The sequence below is a fragment of the Pectinophora gossypiella genome, chromosome 10 (genome assembly GCF_024362695.1).
Source record: "Pectinophora gossypiella chromosome 10, ilPecGoss1.1, whole genome shotgun sequence".
Taxonomy (NCBI): Eukaryota; Metazoa; Arthropoda; class Insecta; order Lepidoptera; family Gelechiidae; genus Pectinophora; species Pectinophora gossypiella.
The window spans coordinates 5206941-5229718 of record NC_065413.1 but is presented as its reverse complement, the minus strand read 5'-3'; the positions used below and the strand labels follow the sequence as shown (position 1 = coordinate 5229718).

The 22778-nt window shown below is 37.1% G+C and overlaps 1 protein-coding gene across 1 annotated transcript in view; it reads left to right on the top strand.

Moving 5' to 3' along the window:
- The window catches only part of LOC126370227 (cuticlin-1), a 101231-nt gene extending 78596 nt beyond the window's left edge, over nucleotides 1-22635 (top strand). The window contains exons 6-14 of the mRNA XM_050015036.1: nucleotides 1718-1894; nucleotides 3039-3161; nucleotides 15929-16037; nucleotides 16377-16482; nucleotides 16875-16993; nucleotides 17515-17725; nucleotides 17810-17952; nucleotides 18388-18535; nucleotides 18824-22635. Coding sequence (XP_049870993.1) covers nucleotides 1718-1894; nucleotides 3039-3161; nucleotides 15929-16037; nucleotides 16377-16482; nucleotides 16875-16993; nucleotides 17515-17725; nucleotides 17810-17952; nucleotides 18388-18535; nucleotides 18824-19057 — 1370 coding nt within the window. The 3' untranslated portion in view covers nucleotides 19058-22635. The remainder of the gene's footprint in view (nucleotides 1-1717; nucleotides 1895-3038; nucleotides 3162-15928; nucleotides 16038-16376; nucleotides 16483-16874; nucleotides 16994-17514; nucleotides 17726-17809; nucleotides 17953-18387; nucleotides 18536-18823) is intronic.
- Nucleotides 22636-22778: the final 143 nt, after the last annotated feature.

Sequence of the window (22778 nt, the reverse complement as noted above, 5' to 3'; positions counted from 1 at the left end):
AATTTCATTTTTTATATTTCTTCACCTTATGGTTATCTGGAAGAAATCGCTTTAAGCGATAAGGCTGCCATTTGTCATGTACCTAGTAAGTATCTATTATGAGTCTTTTGTAAATATTTCCTTTTATTTTGGTCCAATAAAGTATATTTGTATTTGTATTCCACTCTTCGCGATCTTTTGCAGCCTCTGTCTGGCTCCCATGACATGCCCAGTTCTTACTTCTCGGTCGACCGAGCGTCGTCAGGTCTATTTGGGCCGCCCTCTTTGGCATTTTCCACGCGCACTCCAGGTCAGAGCTCGTCGGGACGGATCATACCTACAATATTAATAAAACAGACGGTTCACAATTAATCCGGTCCAATACAAAATGACATGTCAATCAGTGTGTATCAGCGTATAACGGAGGTGCGCACACGACCCGCTCCTTCTGCGAACGTCGTCGCGCATTGTTTCTCGGAACCGCCACCCGCCACCCGCCAGACTGCATAGCGAGGTATATAAAGCGCATTTTGCCATAACAGCCGACTGGCAGACGCCATCCCTCAATCCGAGAAATCACCACGGGATTTAAAGTCACTTTAAAGTCGCGTTTTAGGAAGTCACAGAACCGGGTCAGAACCTTAGCGCTCCCGTTTGTCCGGCCAAGTAGTGAATGCTGTCCGAGGCATATCTACAATACAAGGGCCTACAAGGGCCATTTTTGTTTGAATAGATATTCTAGTTGATCCGCGTTGTTAGAACGACTTCCATTTTTGCTTCGATTTATATTTCGAAATGGCTATCAGATTTCTGTCTATTAAATAAAATAAATTTAATTTTAAAGTTGTTATTATACGGATTTTAATTCTTAATTCCAAATTTGAAATTTAAAGAAACTGACTGCAGTGTTTTATTAAGCAAAAATTCGGAAACTGTATTGATTTTTCTGATGACAATAACGAGGCGGGTTCAGGAACTTTCGAGAAATAGATTCTTGCTTCGTCCAGCCAATAAATCGCCAATGAAGCACTTAAACGTTTACTCCGCTATTTATGAGTGCTTCTACAAATACTCAAGATGTTTCCTAACATTGTCTTGGTGGTGATTTACAGCCACAGGGAGTATGTCTGGTTTTTCATTGGCGTGTAATCCTTTCTTTATGTTTACGACTGTTGGGATACTGCTGATGAATTGTCTTTACTATATTGTCATGTTTGAGGCAACAGCTTTCATTAGGTAGAAGTGTATGAATGCATTTGAAGTTGCTACTTTGTATGCGTATTTGAACGGATATTCGTGCTTGTTGACCAATCTACCTTTGAAAATTGCAGTTTGACCAACAACATGCTTACCGTCGCCATATTGTGCAAACCAAATGCGCCTTTTTGAAAAATAAGATTCTAATGTGTTTTTCTTCCTCAATACCTAGATTCCTTTTAATAAATTTCAACTTGGGTTAAAATCGAGACCACAATTTTTTACAACTAGCTTGTCTGTTTCCAGATTTTGTTATAAAAAATCACATTGCACAAAACATTGATTATTTCGATTGTGTCCGATAGAAACCTTTTTATTTCATCATAATCAGCCGTACGACGCCCACTGCTGGGCATAGGCCTCCCCCAAGGATCTCCACGACGATCGGTCCTGCGCTGCCCGCATCCAGCGGCTTCCCGCGACTTTCACCAGATCGTCGGTCCTTTTTATTTAGGTACCTACTTAATTATATTTTTTTCAGATCTCCACGGACAGTTCTACGAGAACACAGTGGTAGTTCAATACGACAAGGACCTGCTAGAAGTATGGGACGAAGCCAAGAGGCTGCGGTGTGAGTGGTTCAATGACTACGAGAAGACTGCTTCTAAACCGCCGATGGTCATCGCTGACTTGGATGTTGTCCAGTTGGACTTCAGAGGTGAGTGCTGACTGTTTGAAATTCCTAAGGCCTTTTTACTCAACGACGACTTTGTCCTAAGCTCTAGATTTTGTCGTTGGAAAAAATAAAAATACTAACACACTGCTCTATAACTCCTCCGGATGACTGAGGTGAAGCCTATGCCCAGCAGTGTTATTTGATCAATGACAAATTGCAACCAGTATTGGTACGAAGTCCTTAGAAAGATGAACTTTATGGTGATAAGGGATCAGCCTACATTTTCCGTAGACATCATTATAATTATTCACATACTTACAGAACAAACTAAGTAACTTTCGTCTAATATTATAAGATAAGATATAGTATAAGTACACCAGTGATACAAGGCTATTACGGCAGTCAGGTCTACTAGATGTTCTCAGTGTCCACTCGTATACAGGTTCTAAATACGGAACACATTTTTCTAAGAATTTTTGCATCAGGTCTTTAGCCTACTCTTATTACAAAAAAGGTGTATTAGGTTTGCTTGGTGCAAGTTTGTTGCTGGAAGGTGCATTGACGTTTATCAGCGTCAGTTGACGAGCAATTGTCGACATCTTAACATAACAAAATTGGGTCGTGTACTCGTGTGGTCGTGGTTCAAGATAAATTTCGAAATTCTGTTTACTAAATAAAGACAGATCTAAAACTAAAGAAAAATATTTCCTTTTTCTTTATATAACTTATTTATGAATTTTAATCAAGAAAAACGTAATAAGTCCGACATTTTATCACGTTTTTCTATGACGTCACAGTGGTTTGACGTTTAGTAAAAAGAACCTGATTTGACTAATTGGAAACTCCACTAGGAGTCAATGAAGAATTTCAATTGTATTTTTCCAGGACAAACTAGTCCGATTTTGATGTTTTTCTTTTTGTAGAGGTATTTTTTTACATTATTTTAAATGAGGAATATTCTGAGTGGAGAAAATACATATTTTGGTCATATAAGAAAAAATATTTTAAATTCTTACGTACGTACTTTTAGTACGCAGAACCCAGACCGGTTGAGGTTGGTGCCCAATATGAATTGGGGCTGACAGACAGCTACCTACTACTACTATTCTTTATTCTATGCGTACAGGTAAGATTGAGATGAAATGGAAACTGAATACAATTAAAAACTCTCTTTTCTTCCTTTTAGGAGACAACGTAGATTGCTGGATGGAGATCCAAGCTGGAAAAGGACCTTGGGCACCTCCGGTGTCCGGGATCGTTCCGCTCGGGTCCACATTGACCTTAGTAGTTGCCATTAATGACTATAGAGGTAAGTTTAGCTTATAATCTAACTTTAAGGGCTCTACCTTACTAAGACCATGGCTGTCAGTTAGAAGTTTGCTAACTACAAACGCTAGGAGTCTCAAATTGGGGATAACATGGGGGTTCCTTTTAGGATAGGCATAGAATAAGGAAATAATACTACGTATAGAACGATAGCTCTCCGCTCCGCACCAGTGTCTGAGCTAGGATTAGGTAGGTACCTCATTTTTAAAATTTAAAATTTCGCGGACGAAGTTATCGGTATTGGTATTTGCGGGCCGTTTTCCGCAACACGACGTTTGAGCGCCGATTTTGCGTGATACCTGAAACGGCTGAATTACTCCAGCCAGCCTAATTCCCCAAGGAAGTCTAACAGTCCTTTGACGTTACTGACCACCTCAGGGAGGCACCCTGTCAGGCCGAGGTACCTGGCCCGGTAGTTGGCGACTCCTCCACACTCCAGTAGAACATGAGCCGCTGTCTCCTCCGCCTCCATGCAGGCTCTGCACAGGGCTGTCTGTGACACCTAGTGCGAACAGATGTTTGTTGAAGGCACCGTGACCAGTAATAACAGGTGTTACCTGTCTTAGTTGAGACCTCTTTAAATTCAGAAGTCTCTTGGAGAAACAGCTATTAATGTTGGGTAGTGCCATCTTAGCCTGCCTGCATTCCTACGAAGTTACGAAGTCCTTACGAAGTTATTATATCCAGTTATATTACGTCAAGGGCATTGAAATATGTATTGTGTCGTAAAAGCCTTTAGGTTTATGTTATGTTACGAAGATATCACTGTAATGTTAGGCTGTTGTATCTAAGTATGAATCTTAATATAATACTAAATACACAAAAATTGATAGAAATGTTATAAACCTATTCGCAATATTTTCTACGCATTCGCGGATGTACCTACGCGAAAAGAGTAGGTAATCATTTTTATATCAACAAAAAAAGGAGAGTTCTCCTTTTTGCTTCGTCGCCGTTGGGTAAAAATAGTTCACTTTTTCAATTCCAAATATTTGTTTCTATGCTACCCGTACTGTTGTTGATATAATCAATTCAATGTGTTTGTCAATATTCTCTTTACCAATCAGCTTTTACTAGCTACATATATTTACAATCGCCCCGTAAATCAGATTTATATTCATCGATTCTCTTGTACTTATGTATTGGCCGTCGAGAACAGTTGCAATACGAACACACACATTTTATTACGAGTTATACTACTATAGAGAAGAAAATTTACTATTTCAAATATCTCCTAGAAATTGCCTATTGGAATTTTTATGGACATCGTAACTTTCGTTCATACCTGTTATTTGCGGAATGCAGTAAAAAAGTAATTCCGTTCAAATTGACGGATACATGAAGTATTATTATAAAACATTAGCTAAATGAAGAAATAAATAACAAAGTCATTAAAAATACACTTTACTGAAAACAATCAACTAAACAACAAAACAAAAATGAACTTTTTGCAGAACACGTTAACCCCTGTCTTACCCATGTAGGTACTTTTTTCACACGAATCTCTATGGAAACGAAGTTTAAGAATAAGAATAAAATAAATTTATTGCCAGTAACAATTACATTAAAATTTGATATAAGTACTAGGTAATTATGAATATTACGATCACGGGCAAAAGCAAATGGTTCAGCTTGTGCTGTGATGGTAGTATATAATTACCGTCTTAAATACTAATATAAAATGAACAAGCGGTGTTCCTGCGTTTAATTATTTGACAACCAAGCAAAATTGAATCTAATTATGTATATAGTATAGTAATACTTAATTGTATTCAACTTTGCTTGGGGTAACTCAGTTCTGTGTATTTCTTCACCAATATACTGTGACTTTGATGACATACCTATGATTGTGTTACTTTCATTTATGTATTTGCCGATCACAACAATTTGTTCAGCATTGCGTGTTCGTTCGTAGTCACAATAAATTGAGCGCTGTCCAACGAGAGTAAAATGGGTGATAATTTTAACACCGTTTTCTCGAAGTCGATCATGTGGAAAACCAATTCATTGTGGAATAATTACGAGCTTGCCTTTGTTTTATTCATTGCTGAAGACAAGATAATCATGAGATAATAGTCTGTCCCGCCCAAAGACATAATTTACTTCGCCTATTTCTTACTTCTTTCAACCTGTAGCTCTATTGAGGCATTATTTTGCGCTAAAGCCGCGTATTTACTTCAGCGGAATCATAGCGTAAGGCGTTCATGCATATTACGTACGCCGCAACTCTTGTCTGCGCACCTAAAATTTGACCAACCTAAAAAACTAAAAAATCTCGACTAATAATCGATTTTATTTTCTAAGCAACTCTGTACAGCGCCATCAAATTGTTTTTGAGGAGAAGGTCCCTCATTGTAGTGATGACGTCCGGTGCAGTTTTATCGATCTAGTGAGTACTCTTTTTACCGACTTCAAAAAAGGAGGAGGTTCTCAATTCGACCGTATATTTTTTTTTTTTTTTTTTTTTTTTTTTTTTTTTTTTTTTTTTTTTATGTTTGTTCGGGCATATCTTCGTCGTATATGAACCGATTTTGATAATTCTTTTTTTGTTTGAAAGGAGATATACCCAAGGGGGTCCCATGTCAAGGAAGTCAGGATCTGATGATGGAAGACCAGAGAAATCGAGGGGAATTTTCAAAAATCGTAGGAGCGACTAGTGCGTTTGTAAAGTCATATTGATCGGATCGATCTTTAGGCTTCGGGAAAACTTCCCGGCCTTCGAAAACTGGTCAGCATCAGGGAGATACCCTATGGCCTGGCAAAACTATACAATCTGGAGCAATTTTTCTTTCACGAAACGTATTTAAATCTTGATCAAATCCAATCGCCGGTGCAAAAAAACAAAATGGCGGAAAAAAAAGATGGCCGCCATACAAAATTTTGTCGATTTTGGAAGAAGCCCGTTTGGGTAAAAATAATGTATGGGGCGCTTACTCAAAACGTCATGTAGAGTACGGAAATACTTTCTGATCACCAAAAACTGCTCCGCATCAGAGAGATACTCTACGGCCTGGCAAAACTATCGCACGTGAACCAATATTTCTTTGAGAGCACTTATTTAAATCTTGGTCAAATTCCATAGCGCGTAAAAAAAAAACAAAATGGCGGAAAAACAAGATGGCCGCCATACACAATTTTGTTTTTTCAGAAAATGTCTCGGGATATAAAATATATATCGGGGTTGTGGTCGGATCGTCATGTTAAGTATGGAAATACTTCCCGATTTTCGAAAACTGCTCTGCATCAGGGTGACACCCTACGGCCTGGCGAAACTATCACACCTGAACCAATTTTTCTTTCACGAAACCTATTTAAATCTTGGTCGAATTTAATGACCGGTGAAAAAAATACAAAATGGCGAAAAAACAAGATGGCCGCCATACAAAATTTTGTTTTTCCAGAAAATGTCTTGGGGGTAAAAATGATGTATAGGCGTGTGATCGGAACGTCATCTTTGAAAACTGCTCCCAATCAGGGAGACATCCTACGGCCTGGCAAACCTATTGCACCTGGATTTTGTTTGTTTCCACGACACCCATTTAAATCTTGGTCAAATTCTGTCGCCGGTGAAAAAGAACAAAGTGGCGGAAAAACAAGATGGCCGCCATACGAAGAGGGACAGTTTCGAATAAACAGGACACGCGAGCTGCTTTAGCAGCGAGCGAACCACGCGAAATCTACTGTATCTATATGTATGCGTGAGTGTGTATGATAGCAGCTTCCACTGACAACCACATGTGTGTATGTACACATACACATGTGTGTGTGTGTGCGTGTGTGTGCGCGCGTGTGTGTGTGTGTGTGTGTGTGTGTGCGTGTGTCTGTGTGTGTGCGTGTGTCTGTGTGTGTGCGTGTGTACGTGCGCGTGTGCTCGTGTGCGTTAGCGCGTGTGTGAGTGTGTGTGTGTAAACATGTTCATCAATAATAATTGTGATCACTACTAATAATATATTATATTATTATATATGTATATAAATCAGAAAATCTGTCTGTCTGCATCCTTGCTCGGTCTAACCATCACTTAAAATCGTAAAATAAAATAAAATTTTTAACAAAAAAAAACCGACTTCAAACGCAAAACTAAAAAGCAATAAATAAATTTACTTCGCACAAAGTAATTAGTACGTATTTTCAATTAGTTAATTATTTTATAATTCTGAAGTCGGTGCCAAGTAAATGCTACAACAACCCTACTACAATATCAAATTACTATGTACACACAATATTGTTTAATACCTATATCAAAGCAATTACAAAACAATGTCAAACAAAAAATTACAAAACAATCAGTATTGAAAAATATATGAATCGGTACTTCGTTGTAGCATTTCCTTGGCACCGGCTTCAGATTTATAAAATAATTAACTAATTGAAAATACGTACTAATTACTTTGTGCGAAGTAAATTTATTTATTGCTTTTTAGTTTTGCGTTTGAAGTCGGTTTTTTTTTGTTAAAATTTTTTTTTCTGTTTTTGATGTCACTTATTGTTGGTTTACCTCAAATTGCATTAAATAGAAGCCAGAAGGGCTAACTAGTTAACAGAGCTCTATATTAAGCATACGTTTATCTGTAACTTTCCGGGTTTTTCCGTTTATCACGCAAAAATCATACCTCCATATCGTACGCTTCATCGCTGCCAAAGTGGATGCACTTTGATCAGGCTTTCCTTTCTCACAGGTATTCTTCACTCAATAGACATAATTAATATTGTTTATAATTGGATCTTAACTTTTATAGGTATATCTACTTTATACTTACCGATTAGAGAGGTAATAACCCGATGGGAAAACGCATAATGCCATTGATACTGATATTAAAACTGCAAGAGAAAAATCAAGAAAGAATTTTCTTTTAAGATGCGTGTCAAACCTGCAAAAAGAAACTCACAATATTAAAATCAAAGCATCGTAAAGCCAATTTCACAATCTCGCTGGCTTCTTTATAATTATACGGGAACCACAATCAGTTGTAATTACAAACATTCAGACGAACATAAAAGCAGAGTAGGCTTCCAAATTGCCCATTGTACTCCAAAACGCAAGACAGATACATACGAGAAAAGTAAAATTTTCTTTTTATTGCATCACATGTTCGTTGCTGTGTTTAAGGTACTTGGGGGTTAAAATGGCCACATCGAAGCAATTCATCTAAGTAAATATTGCAATTTGACATTTGCACATGTATAAGTAAGTGTGCAATGCAAACAAATGTCAAATAGCAATATTGCTTTCTTAGATGAATTGCTTCGATGTGGCCATTTTAACCCCCCTGTGAGATTATATTTTATTATTGTCATAATATATCTTTGTGTTGTTGTCATTCAAGTGAATTCAGTTAAGGAAATCAAGTTGCAACGCTCTTGATAATCATTCATAATTACCTATAGTCTTACCGCAGTATACGAATAGCAGACGTTCGATTCACAAAATGCTTTCAATTATTATTATTTGTTTATTTAATACATCATTTATTACGACTACTAAGTGATCAATAGGGTAGTTTCCAACTAGTCAAATCAGTTACTTTGTAACCCTTTCACGGGTAGAGACCATGGTTAGAGTCATTGATGGTTCATAATAGATAGTATGACACCTTGGAATCAGAACGGCATTAGACGTTCTGTCCTTGAAAGTGTTAATAAACGTCAAAACACGAATACTATATATACTATGGAATATGTATGAAAAAATTCGCACGCAATCGCTTTACCTGTTTCGTGACCATATTAAATGTCCTTCCAATCCTAATCATTTTATAAATTCAATTGTAAGGTATTATATAAACGCATTATCAAAAAAAAAACCTTGTGTTATTTTGCCAGAGTGAAATTTTAAATTATTTGGTGTGGGATGTCGTCAGGACGACATCACCAGTTAGTCATGGTTTCCTTTTAGAATGAAACAGTTAATTTTTATGTCTTAAAACTTTCAAACATACCTACGTTATTATACGCTTGACGTACATAACATAAACTGCCTATATACGTCCCACTGCTGGGCACAGGCCTCCCCTCAATCAACCGGAGGGGCTTGACGTACCTAATTGGAATCAAAATGCTCAAAATGAATTCAAAGCAAGCTGTATTTGTTATGAAGTTGTATTGTATGTTGCTGCCTACTTCGACTCTTTCTAATATGATACAATTTATTAATAAAAATAAAAATCACAAAGAAAAACGTTTTAAGTAACTCTAAATAACACCATTTTAATTTGTGTTAAGCTGTTAACTATATTTTAATATGTATCTTATAATAATTATATAACTTATCAAGTAAACAATTTTTACATGTAGCTATAGAGAATCTTCTTAATATTTGTACGCCGCAAGGCAAACATGAAGAACGTTCAATGTGAATACTGATATCTGGATTTATATTACTCATCTATAATCAAATCAATCATCTTTCTTTCTTTCATACGGGTCGCTAAAGTTCGTGAATCTTTAAAAGTGACTACATCATACCAATCATACCTTTATCTATTATACAAAACAAACGCTAAAATAAGGTATCTATATCTACTACTTTCACAATAGGATAAATATGAAGGCATTCGTCATACTCGTACTCGCTCCGTTTCGACATAAAACATGTAACTAATTTTGTTGTGACAAGTGTCACGGCTACTATAACACTTTGAACCTTTGAAAGCCTTTGAAAGGTTCATTTACACTTTCAAGTACACTTGAAAGCAAAATGTCGTGTAAGGTTTGTTTAGTAGTAAAACGTTCGTGATACTTTACGTATTCGATCTTCATGTGAAGTTAACTAAATACAGACTCTAAATACAGAAGAAACTCGCCGCAGCAGGAATCAACGTTCGGGGACTCCTTGTCAAGGCCATAATTGTTTTAAACGCGAGTCAAAATAGAAGTAGAAAGATCATAATTAGCAAGTTTTATTTTAAAATCAGAAAAGGTTGATGCTCTCTTTTGCGAAGTATATCTTACTTTTCCATTGTTGTGTTCTTTTAATAATTTCTAGCTACTCTGGAAAGGATGCCAAATAATGTGTATATTATTATAAAAAAGTTAATAAAAAAAATAATAATAAAAAAGTGTTTTTAGGTAAAATCTACGACACACATATACATTTACAACATAGTAGTATTGTAGTTACTCTTATCACTGACACCAGTGTTGGTGGTGTTCGTTACATAGACCTTAAATTACAACCCACAGGAAAAAAGAAAATGGGTCTTATTACCAGTGACGTTATTGATTTATTAGACAAACATTATGTATATACGTGTACGTTGCTCCATAATCCTATTTCTTTATTATGACAGTAGATTCACATTGACACTTACGACCACCCACAGACCTATTGAATCAGTACTATTGACTTGTCCGACGTGGGATTGGTAGAATTTAGATGTTTATTTACTAATTAGTATGTTTGACGATGACTGGACGAATTTGGGATAATTAGATACAGAACCATAGAAAGCCAAACAGAAATTGAGAACAAACAAATATGCGTTCAAACGCCCTTTTTGGTTGCGATTCGTGTATTAAATTAACACCTCGTTGTCACGCGCTTGGTATTGAGTCATAAGATGGATATAACAAACCGTATGGTAACAGTATGATAACAGAAATTCTATAACGAACGAATTTGTGTACTCATATTTCCCCTTTCTACAGTTAAGTACTTATTTACTTTACTGTATTTATTGAATCATCATCACAGGCACGGGCCTTCCGTCTGGATGGATAGGGAGATCGGGCCTTAAACCATCACGCGGGCCCAGTGCGGATTGATGGTTATTAACGACTGCTAATGCAGGCGGGACCAACGGCTTAACGTGCCTTCCGAAGCACGGAGGAGCTCGAGATGAAAACTTTTTTTGTAGTCACCCATCCTATGACCGGCCTTTGCGAAAGTTGCTTAACTTCAACAATCGCAGACCGAGCTCGTTTACCGCTGCGCCACCGAGCTCCTTATTTATTTATTGAATAATTAAGTAATAATATAAAAAAAAACAAAAAGACTAGGCATCCACCACGGGCTTCGCCAAAAATGTAATTATAAACAGACAATGAAATCTATACAAGCTTCATCAACATTAGTCAAAAAATCCTCCCCGAATCATTTCTGGCTCAAACGTCCCCATCAAACTGGCAGCGTTCCCTCGCTGTATGGCCAGCGAGATGCGCTGAACCAACAACATACAAAAAGACGTACAGACTTTTGTATTTGCAATAGTTTGATATGAATGAAAGTCTATTTAAAGCTCTTAGCCCAAACAGGTCACGTTCTTTCGTATTTCAGCCACATGCTGTTAGTTCTCAACAATAGTACAAAACCTATTGTAAAGTCAAATTTCCTTCGCCGCCTACGCGTCATAACTTGAAAATCGTAAACCTTTACAGGTAATAATGGCAGGCAAACTATTATTTAATAGCGTATAGGAATGAGCAGTTGTAAATCGTAAAGTGTTGCGTACAACTTATGAATTGTAGTAATATTTATTAAAATATAGATGAGAGAAATTATAGTTATAAATTCTATAATTTTCCGTACTTATTATGGTGAGGAGTACTGTGGAAGTAATTATACAATACCAAATTCGTTCCGAAGCTGATTGTATAATATTAGATGTACTTAAAATATATTCTTGACTTTTTATAAGTTTAGAAATACACTTCTGGATTTTAGTTTGAGATATAACTTTGACAATTTTTCATTAGTTTTCCGATACATCTAGGCAAAAGAAGCTCTGAACACTAGTAGGCACTCGAAGTCTACGTAACGACGCCGCGTTGTTTTCGATTAGTAGCCCAATACATTAGACAAGGCATTCAATCCATTCACTAATGATTGATCTATACAAACGCGTGAAAAATCCTCAATAATTCTTACCTTGGTAATTACAATAGAAAACTAAACTTTCCTCTTCCGCCTACGGCAGGTCACAGCATGGAAACTCGTATACCATCTAACAGGGTAATAATGGTAAGCAAACACCCGTTAACGGTATGGGCAATGGTAAAAAGTAAACTGGACAAATACAAGCGAATGAGTTTACTTAACGGCAAGCTGGTTGAGGCTAGAAACGGCCTGAAGGAGCGATGATTAGGTAGAATAGACTCATTGTTTTCACAAGATCTCGATCATAAGATCTACCTAAGAAAGTATTTTCTTGAAATATTGATTTGCAATAGAATATTGAGTATCTATCTATATATTAATAAGTTTGTTTATTTTCACATTCAACTGTGAGAATTTATAAATGATTGATATCCTCTAAACACTTTTCTTAGAAATGAAACGGAACATGGAAGCATAGAATACGTTATGTCGTTGTCATTTAGTACTTATAAATCATTTAATAAATAAGCGAGGATTAAAATTATATTTAGGCGAAGTCAGGTCTACTCGCTAGTCTAAAATATATCAAAATAATAAATCACATGTCATATAAATTGAGACACGTTATCACACGAATCATGCTGACAAAATTGCCATCAAAATTGCGTCCTTATGCTTCGTCCTGGTAAATTGGTATATTTTTTACTCCATAACTGTCGCTATGGGGCAGAACGCAGGCAGGACGAGACGCGTCGCCTTCGACGACGAATCAAGTTTTTATAAAAGCATGGGGTGATGCGAAAGTGTTGCTTGATGTCATCAATTGGAAGACGAACGATGACAAGTGATGATCATAATGTAGGACAACCGCCAACTTATTACAAAAGGAATACTAAAGATAATGGCCCTGATTCCTGCAGACTCCTCCTAATTTTATTTCAAGTTATACCTGTCATTTTCTTATGTGCCAAAAAAAAGGACGGATAATTGGTAACTGATAATTTTAAAATGAATGAGTGAATGAATGAATAACCCGGGGAGTAAAATAGCGTTTCGCTGATATGTAACCTGTTTGACGTGTGCTATCAACTTAATTCTGTCGGGCTATTGGCCATTATAACATTTTGAGAGGGGTTGTTAAAAATGTATTTCAATTTGACGTGTGTGATAAATGTGATGCCTATAACCCAACCCTTTCCATAGCAGCGGATAAGAAAGCACCATGTATAACTTAAAATAGACATAGGTGGTGAGATTGTGAATTTATAAATGATAATCTATAACAGCTCTATTATATTGTAGTACCTATATAAATTGTTGGAAACTTTTGGCCGAATAGCCAAATCAGTTTTGGAGTCATGTAAAGAGTCAAGCTCAAAATTTTTTATTTACATAAAGTACCTAAATCTAAATGACTTTTATATACCTAGGTACTAGCATTACCCGTCCGTACATAATATGATTGCACCAACCTGTATAATGCATTTGTTGGAATCACGTACTATTACAATGTTAGGTGGTGAGTAGTTTCACTCTATCTTTTCTATCTTAGATTCCCTTATACAACGGTTTATTCCAGCAATTGTTACTTTAGAATCTCTTCTAATTAAATAAGAATCTATTTCTTTTTTATTTCACTTCATCATTCTATTAACATAACATTTTGACCGTGATGTCGATCTTTTCTGTTCTGTGTCTAACTACTTGTTTCTTAACTAAATTTGTACTAGTCATAATATGTAAAATAATATTTCTCTTATTTTTCTCCATACTTTTGAGTTGCATGTCTAAATATTTATTTTTTTATTCAAAGTTTGTATTTGTACGTTAGCGAGCTTCATAAGACATACTTTATGGAATTTCTCATGTTACATCAAATAACTTCACGCCGTGTTGGCTTACCATTTACCAACTTACCTTTACATATAAATAAACTTACAAACATCTTGTATACGAAACCTGAACATTACTTCTTAAGTTATATTTTGTATGCCATTTAAATGCCAGTGAGTTTTTGTACGTTAAATTGCGTGTAAAACATTACCTTTGCGCGTTTAACATTATGTTTTCGGCAAAACTAAAGGTCGAATTCGAAGGTTTAAAAGAAATAAATATTAAAGCATGTATGGGAAAAATAAAAATCTTTGAAACGGATATCGGTTTCGATTATTTTGGGAACAAGTGATTCGCAAACATTTTATGGCGACAAGCTTCTGTAAGTTAATACTTGACAGCTCCTTTGGATTTTATTGGCATGCTCGAAGCATTACTTGCGTAAACATAACCTTTAGAAGCAAATATATTTTCCTTCGAATTACAACGACAGCTGGTAATCTTATAATAATAACATTGAAAACGTCGACAGTTCTTTACAATAGGCAATTAATATAAAAATATCGATAAAGAAAGATATCGAGATAAAAATTTGCCTATAATTCCGGACATTGCAGGAGCATTAAAGATGCGCATAGGTATATTAAGATCAATATAAAAAACGCATGTTAAAAATACGAAATCACCAATCAGTTATTATCTTAAGTGCACTTTTCACTATCACAGATGGCTCGACCATTGTAGACGGCGATACGGCTCATCACCTATCACGTTGTTCTAAAGGCGTGGGCCCACAGGGGTTCACGAAGAGGCTACGCACGTGTGTTAAGCTGTGTTTTGTATGAAAATGTATGCGGTTGTATCCACTGCAACGCATGAATTGACGTCATTGATTCATGTGTGGCTTGCTCGAATAGGCGATTACATAGCTGAACGCTGTCCACGTCTACGTGTCCACTGGAGTATAGGAATATGACCCACGACTATGTACAGCTCGCTTATCGTGTCCGTGGATTGCAGTGGCACGTGCGTAGCGTCTCCGTGCGCCGTGCCACGCTGTACATAGTCGTGCGTGGATCTTCTTGTACTGCTCCGTGAGGTGTGGGTATTTAGGTCATCTTGCGATGGATGTACTCTAAGCTTATGATGTAAAGAGACATAATAAAAGTTTATTCAGAATAACGTCGCACCGTTGAATTGGTTTTCCATGCCGCGGTCTTTCTATAAACATTCTGTCAATGCATTCTACTTGTCGAGGCGTGGTCGCATACCCAGTCGGTACGTGTGAGTATAACGTACGTATTTCGACAGCTTTCATTGTTTACCGATTTTAATGGAATATTTGTATACACATTTCCTCATTTACTTTGACCGTGCGGTTTGTTTAAAGTATTCACTCAACATACCTAATGGGTATAGTTAAAACTGTAGTTTTAGCTTAGAAGGGTTATGAACACACGGTTTTACAATTTAGAATTATCGACTTGACTACATTGTTTAAAGGGTACGTCTTATGAGTTGGTTCAAGACAATGGTTTCGGTTATCCGCAACCACAGAAATGTATTTTCCTATACTTACACCGCACTTACTCTGTAGACTGAACTACAATCTATTTCTCGTATCTGAGCTCTCTACTAAACTGTGAGGTTTAACGCCATTTATGAATTTGACTATGAAATCGATATTTTTTGTCGCGTTTCCAAGCACGTATCATGGCATACCGCTCACAAAGTGTCTTTACTTTTTTGACAAAGCAGGGCACATTACATTAACTAATCTAACAAAGACAGTCGCGCTTTTTGAAACGGTCTGCTACAGAAAGATGCCATTTCACGTTTTTTTTCGCTTCTGGAGAAACCTAACTCCATTGGAATCATAATAGAACTAACAGCCTATGTATTATGTACGTAAGTACCCCTATTGAGCACAGACCTCCTCTCAATCAACCAAAGGAGGTACCTATGGAGAAACTCTTGGCTCTACTACTATGTAATCACTTCACGCTACATTACTCCTTGTGTATTAGTGGAGGTGTTGGAGCTGGTAGCCCACCCATTTGCTAGTCTGAAACATTGATCATAATATGTGGATTTCCTTTCAGGAGAGTTCGACATGCGAGTGAAGTCGTGTGCGGCTTCCGATGGCTCCGGCCACGTCATACAACTGTCTGATGAGTACGGCTGCGTGCTGCGACCCAAGATGATATCCAGGTGAGCATGCTTGCAAATACCGGTATAAAACGATAGGTAATAAAATCGAAATAATCCCTGATATCATCAAGCTGGACCATTTCTTTTTTTAATTATACCACCGGTCTTCATCCTATCAGAATGAATTTCCTTAAGCACGGGTTAGTGGTTAAACCATAACTGTTACCAAAAATCTTGCCAAAAGCCAAACGAAATAGAGGCCAATTCACATCTAAAAAAATAAGTACATCATTTTCTTTTTCTTAATTAATCAAATTATTTCTCTTCCTGAGACTGTATGGTCTATTAACTCACAAAGAAACGTTTTTATTTTTAAATCCCCATTTTATCCAATTCCAGGTTCTTAAAAGCGAAGGCAGCGGACGAGAGAGCGACGGTCATAACATACGCGTTCTTCCACGCATTCAAGTTCCCTGACGCCCTGAGCGTCCACATACGTTGCAAGGTACGCACTGCCAACAAGTTTGTTGGCACTGAGCAGTTTGGCGGACGCTAGCCATAGAGGCGGCCAATCAGCTCGTGACAACAAACACTTCAGGACCCCGATACCGACCCCGCCGACGCGGTTGACATTTTCCCTCATTCAACGCTTCTCGCTATCGGCCCACTAGGGTAGATTCATTATTTCAAATTATATTCCTCTCAGAGAGGTTCGCACTCAACTGAGCACCCTCAAGCCTGTTGTCTTAAATATTGTACCGGGTGACAGCACTCAGCACTCCCCATTTGTCCGGTCAAGTAGTTAATGCCGTATGCGACAAATCAACAATAAGCCACGTCAAAAGACACTATTATTGAAAGAAATGAGAATATAAAAAAGCACATTATTATTTTTAGGTGGAGATCTGCCGACACGGGTGTCTCGATCACTGTCAGCTAGCTGGGGTCACCCCGCAACGACATGGGGCTTTGGATCGGAAGGATGATAGAACGCATCAGGATCACAACGACATCAAGTGAGTAGCTTAATTTGGTTGTTTTTCATGTGGGTAGTAAGGTCCGTTACATGTACAACGACTGAGTTCTTGGTTACTGAATTGGTTACTGAATGCGTAGCTGAGATGTTTGATTAAGTTAAGAGTATCTTTAATAAAAGTTTGGAGGTCGTTATAGAATGTATGAAGAAACATTCTTAGAAAGTTAGATCTGTCAGGATATCGGATCAGGTAATGGTCTTGAAATGTGTATTGAACTGATGTGAGAACCCTTGTGCTTCAAATCTTTCTACTTATCCCCAATCCACAGGAGGTCCCGTTGTGGGCCAGAGAGCGCGGATGAGTTTGTATAACACCGCGTCGTTGTACCGTAGAGTATTTTTATGTAAACGCGTGCTTACAAACTAAAATATTACCACCTAAAATCCCCTCCTCCTGGTATATCTGGTGATATTCAGGTTTCTTTTCTTGTTTCTTTGTTTACAATAAAAACAATATTAATAAAAACTTCCAACTAAATCTCATTCTTCTCGAACTTTCAGCGATTCATCAGCAGAAGACGGTGATCTAACATTACCAGAAGAATCCCAGCACCTCCCCTTAGAAGAAGTGTTCGGAGACGAGGTGTCCGGCGACGCGGTGCCGGCGCCCGCGCCGCTGCCGCAGCGAGCGCCTGCGCCGGTCAGTGAGCCCGACTCCGATCACATGTCTGCTGTCGAGGAATTGGTTGAGGCATTGGCTAGGCCCTTCACAGTAAGTGTCATTTTGCAATATCTCATCCGCATCATTTTTTTTACCAAATACTGACTAACTTATGATATATTTATTACCTTCCAGGACCGTCCATCCGACCTGGGTGAAAGAGAACGCTTCCCGCACGGCCCGCGCAACTTACCAGTCGATATCAAGCCTGAACAGGCGCCCGAAGGAGACGAGGTGGTCGCCGCCAAACCACCAGGACCCGCTGTCGCTGGACCCAGGTAATTTATACACACTTGGTGGCAAGGGTGTGCTGTCGCCAAAGGAAAGGCTCTGTTCGGTGACTAGGGATCGACGATCCAACGGTGTTACGTTGAAAGTTGTATACGTGCGACGCGCTGTGCATATTTTATTAGCGCGTTTCAGCATCGATGAGCGCCATCTATTTTGTATGGGTGGAACTAGCTAGTCGACTAGTTGAGACCGCGACACATGCTTAAATTCACACCCATAGTCCCAAATAGGAGGGGTAAATGCAAAACTAATCAGATTAGAACTTGCAGTTACTTTGTTATCATTATTCCTTTTTATTCCCCACTTTTTTCGAACTCTCGAAATATCTTGAGGCTACCGTTATTCTGCTTACCTATACGTATAATCTCTGAAATGTTCCCTCTTGAAAATTGCGTTTCATAAAATTGTTTAATTGTTTCCAGGTCTCTGCGCAAGCGGCGTACGGTCCGCGATGCGAGATCAGCTGACGTAGGCGTGTCCGGCATCTACGAGGTGGTATCTGAAGCGGATTTGGCATTTGGACCTTCCAAGGAGTCCGTTACTGTGTTCAGCGGTCGGATTCGTGAAGAGGTATGACATCTTTACATATATACGCTCAAATTCCCGGTTGAATGGGTAGAGCCACAAATAATAAACTTTTGATACGTAGCCCTTAGGTGGATATGACGAAACGTAGGGTTGTCAACACCAACACCTGTCGGTTATAAGCGCAACGGGCATCGTTATACTAGCCACACTCGATAAGTAGCTAAACGTTTTTTATTTAAACTTTTCAGTTAGCATGCCTACCTAGATACACTGCCTGTAAGGCCTTGATACTTGTAATTTTTTACGAGTCACTTTTGTAAACCCTTCCAGGTGGTCTACGGTATATGCATGGGCGCGGTAAGTTTCGGCGCTCTGTTCGCGTCAGCGGCGGGCGCGGCCGCGGGTGCCGCGCTGGCGGCTGCCGTGCTCCTGCAGCGCTTGCGTGCGCGGTCCACGCCACCCGTACCGACTTCGCCGGCCCCCGCCGCGCATTCGCTGGCGGCCTGGATGGCGCTCAGACTACTCGGCACGCCGCAACACCCACACCACTCGCGCGACGGGTGATGGGCACTGGCCGTTAGTTGGTCTGCCCTTCTAGTGGCTTGTAGCTTGACCATGTATGATAGTGGATTCGAAAGTGGAACTTAGAGACATTTTGGGCTGCTGCTCAAGGTTTCGTAGTATTGGGTATCAAGTAATAATCGAATAGTAGGTAGGTTAATCCAGATTTTGACAAGTTATTTTTTAATTTAGTAACTGTGTAGTAGGAACACTCTGTATTAAATGGTCACAATAAAAATCGAAATCTCCTTATCACACATGGACAAGCTACGTTTTGTGAAAGTTACTCCAATTTTTGTGTAAAATATAAATCTTGAGAAATATTACGTACTTACTTCCTTATTTCTTTAAACTTGCATTATTTTCACGTGTCCACATTGACAAAATTTAAAAACGGTCAGTCATGAACTAGGTGTAGTTTTAATATCTTTTCTTCAAAATTTTCTTAAAAAAATTATGTTAGTAAGTAATGTAGATTTTATTCTAGAATTATAATAAATGGTTGTATAGAATGCCTTGTTTAAAACCGATGGTGCTAAGTCGTGCTACGGACCAAGTCCTATGAAACCTGATTCAGTTTTCACTTTTGTGAATATTATACATTAACATATAAGTTTTGTACAGATTTTGGATTTTTATACTATTTTATATTATAGTTGTTTTCATTTCACGAAGCCCCACGACATACGTAATGAAAGTAAAAGAAATACGGGTCTTTCTGAAATGGAAAAGCTATATTTTGTATTCTTAGTATCTAGCTGTAATATAAACGTCGAGTCATGCCATTAGGTTAAGATTAGTTAATTCTACCCTCCAATATGTCTTTTTATATAAAAAGCTCAAACGTTTTAACTCAAAAGAGGTCGAATGTTAGATCTTGATTTTGATTTACAAAATCGTAGATTTAAGCTTTTTATAGCTGACAGTACAGAGGCTTTTATACTTGAATACTCTTAATGCATTTATAAATGTTATTAAATACTATTTTTAAAATGTTTGCTAAGGGGTTTGTTCCAATATTTGTATTGTTTAATAAATGAAAAAATACTGTAGTGCGACGGCCATGTACGTACCTATTCTAAAGGATTTGTTATGTATATTTCGAATTGAGTGAGTTCAATATTTTGTTTAGTCTGCGTAAATAATAATTAAAATAAAATAATATTGAAATTAAAATCAGACGCGATTAGATTGTCAAAAATATTGGCCAAAACCCCTTAGACATAAACTGTAATAAACGCTTTTCTATTCGCATGGATTTAGAATATATTTATTTACAATTTAAGCTTAATTTTAAGTTAATGTAACATTTGTAACATACATCGACGTAGTACCTATTTATGTAGACTACACATACGATAGATTTACACCAATGAATAAATACTACAGCAATATGTAGATTATATTTTTTCTATTATCTTTCGACAAAATTGCATTTATTTTTGCATTTATATTCTAATGTCCTAATTTTGCTCAAAGTTAACTTTATATTTAAATTATTTTTAATGAATCATATTTAATTAAATAGCTGCTATGACTAGATTAAAATTTAATTGTAAGTATAATTTAATGTTAGACAGGAACGGTTTGAGAGATTTCAGAAGTATTTTCCGATCAAGACCTTGGTTTATACATTATTGTCTTATCACCAAACGTAGGCTAAAAATGATAACAGTACCAGGTTTAAAATAATATAAGTAGTCCGCGCTACGAAAGAAATTCCGTGTCCGTGGCGCTAGTGTCGTTATGACTCTTGAGAATGAGGCACTATGCCCGAAAAAATCTATACAGATGGTGCTGTACAGATTTGTCTTCGTTTTACCTCTAAATTTCATAGATAACAGACATAATATCTTTTATCTTTGTTTTTGAGTATAAATGATGACCTTTGTTGATGTTTAAACACAACCACAATACAACTTCCACCCATTATTATTCTGATCAACACAAAGAGAAGCAATATAGGTAGCAACATAAATTCTATAGGTACCATATCTGATACAAATAGATATATACCTCTGCCATTATATTATATTTTTAAATAATGATGTACTTGAACAACGACAAAATAGGTAATTATCACGTCAAATCTGTACGACGCCATCTTTATTTTTTGAGGCACGTAGCCTGGAAAGTCGCTCATTAAGTTTATTAAAAACCAAGGACTACTTTCGTGGCGCTAACAATATTTTAGACCTGGTATTATTGTTATTTTAAAGCGGTAATAATTTTATCAAAAAATAAGTTAAACTGGAGTAATCGAGTTCTTATTGTTTAAATAATTCGATTTTAATTTGATTATCGAATAGGTTTATTCAGACGCAAGAATTTTACCCAAATATGTGTTTCCACACGGATAAAAGTCGAAACCTAATACGAGTCCAAAATTTCGTGGTAATAAATTTTATTTTTGAATTCCAAATAGCTTTGTGACGCTTTGTGCCGATTATGACGGAAAAACATATATTTTAATTTCGTCTGATAGCACTAAGAATAGTGCTGTTCTTCACTTACGATGAGTGTAAGACAGAGATAGACCTAATTTTAGAATTGACAAACTAAATTAAAATTAAATTTATGCTGACAGAGGCCCCGATTCCTGCAGACACCTCCTAATTTTATTTTAAGTTATACATGTCATTTTCTTATACACCGAAAAGGAAAGGGACGGATGATTGTCAACAAGTTAATTAATAGTTAGTAACAAGTTAAAAAATGAATTAATAACCCGTGCGAATAAGATAGACGTCTCCCTGGTATGCAATCTGTTTGACATGCTGTCTACTTAATTCTGTCGGGTTATTGACCGATGTAAAATGTTTAGACGGTTGTTTTAGATTTCTGCTTAAAATTGACGTGTATTCCATAAATTTTATGCCTGTCGATTAACCCCTTATTTTCCAACGGATGAGAAAATGACAGGTATAACTTAAAATAAAATTAAATGGCGTCTGCAGGAATTAGCACCAGAATTGGCACTAGTAACTCAACAACTCAGTAGGATATTCTCTCAACCGTTATTAAAGTTGTAATGCCACCCAAAAATCTTGCATTTATTGTAGCAGAATTTATTTCATAAGTTAATGTTTGTGAGATGTTTTCCCATGTGCAATTTTAAGTTTTTATGTCTGAGTGTTCAATATTATAACATTATTTTACAACGTTTCTATGGGGTGCGGTTGCTGGTGTATGTATGTATTATGTTTGTTTTTTTTCTCAGAGGAGGGTCATATATTTGTTTAGTGATGAGACATCCCCGACATTTCACACAAAACACCTCGTATTACACAGAGACGTTACACGGGCATTTGTGTGTGACGTCTGATGCTCATACGATTATACGATTGAAGACTAAAGTAAGACCGAGAGGTGGGGGGGGGGGTTTGGGTGAGGCAAACCTAGTTGCCGTTTTATACAATATTTTCTGTTCTTAAGCTGAAATCTTCGACCACAGAAAAAATATGACCTTCCTTCATAATAATAGTCTCCGAGGAATATAATATTTATTTATTACGACGAAGATGTTTTGTTTATATTCAATTTTATATTTTTTCTCTGATGCGTTGATGATGTGGTTAACGCGTAAGCACCTGTTAATTTGTTTAATGGAATAAAATTTATGTTGAAAGAGACTTTGTGTTTTGATTTTGTACTTATTTTTATGTGACTTATTATTGTAGCTACGTTAGTAATATATGATCTGTGTTGTACCTTTGCCTCATAT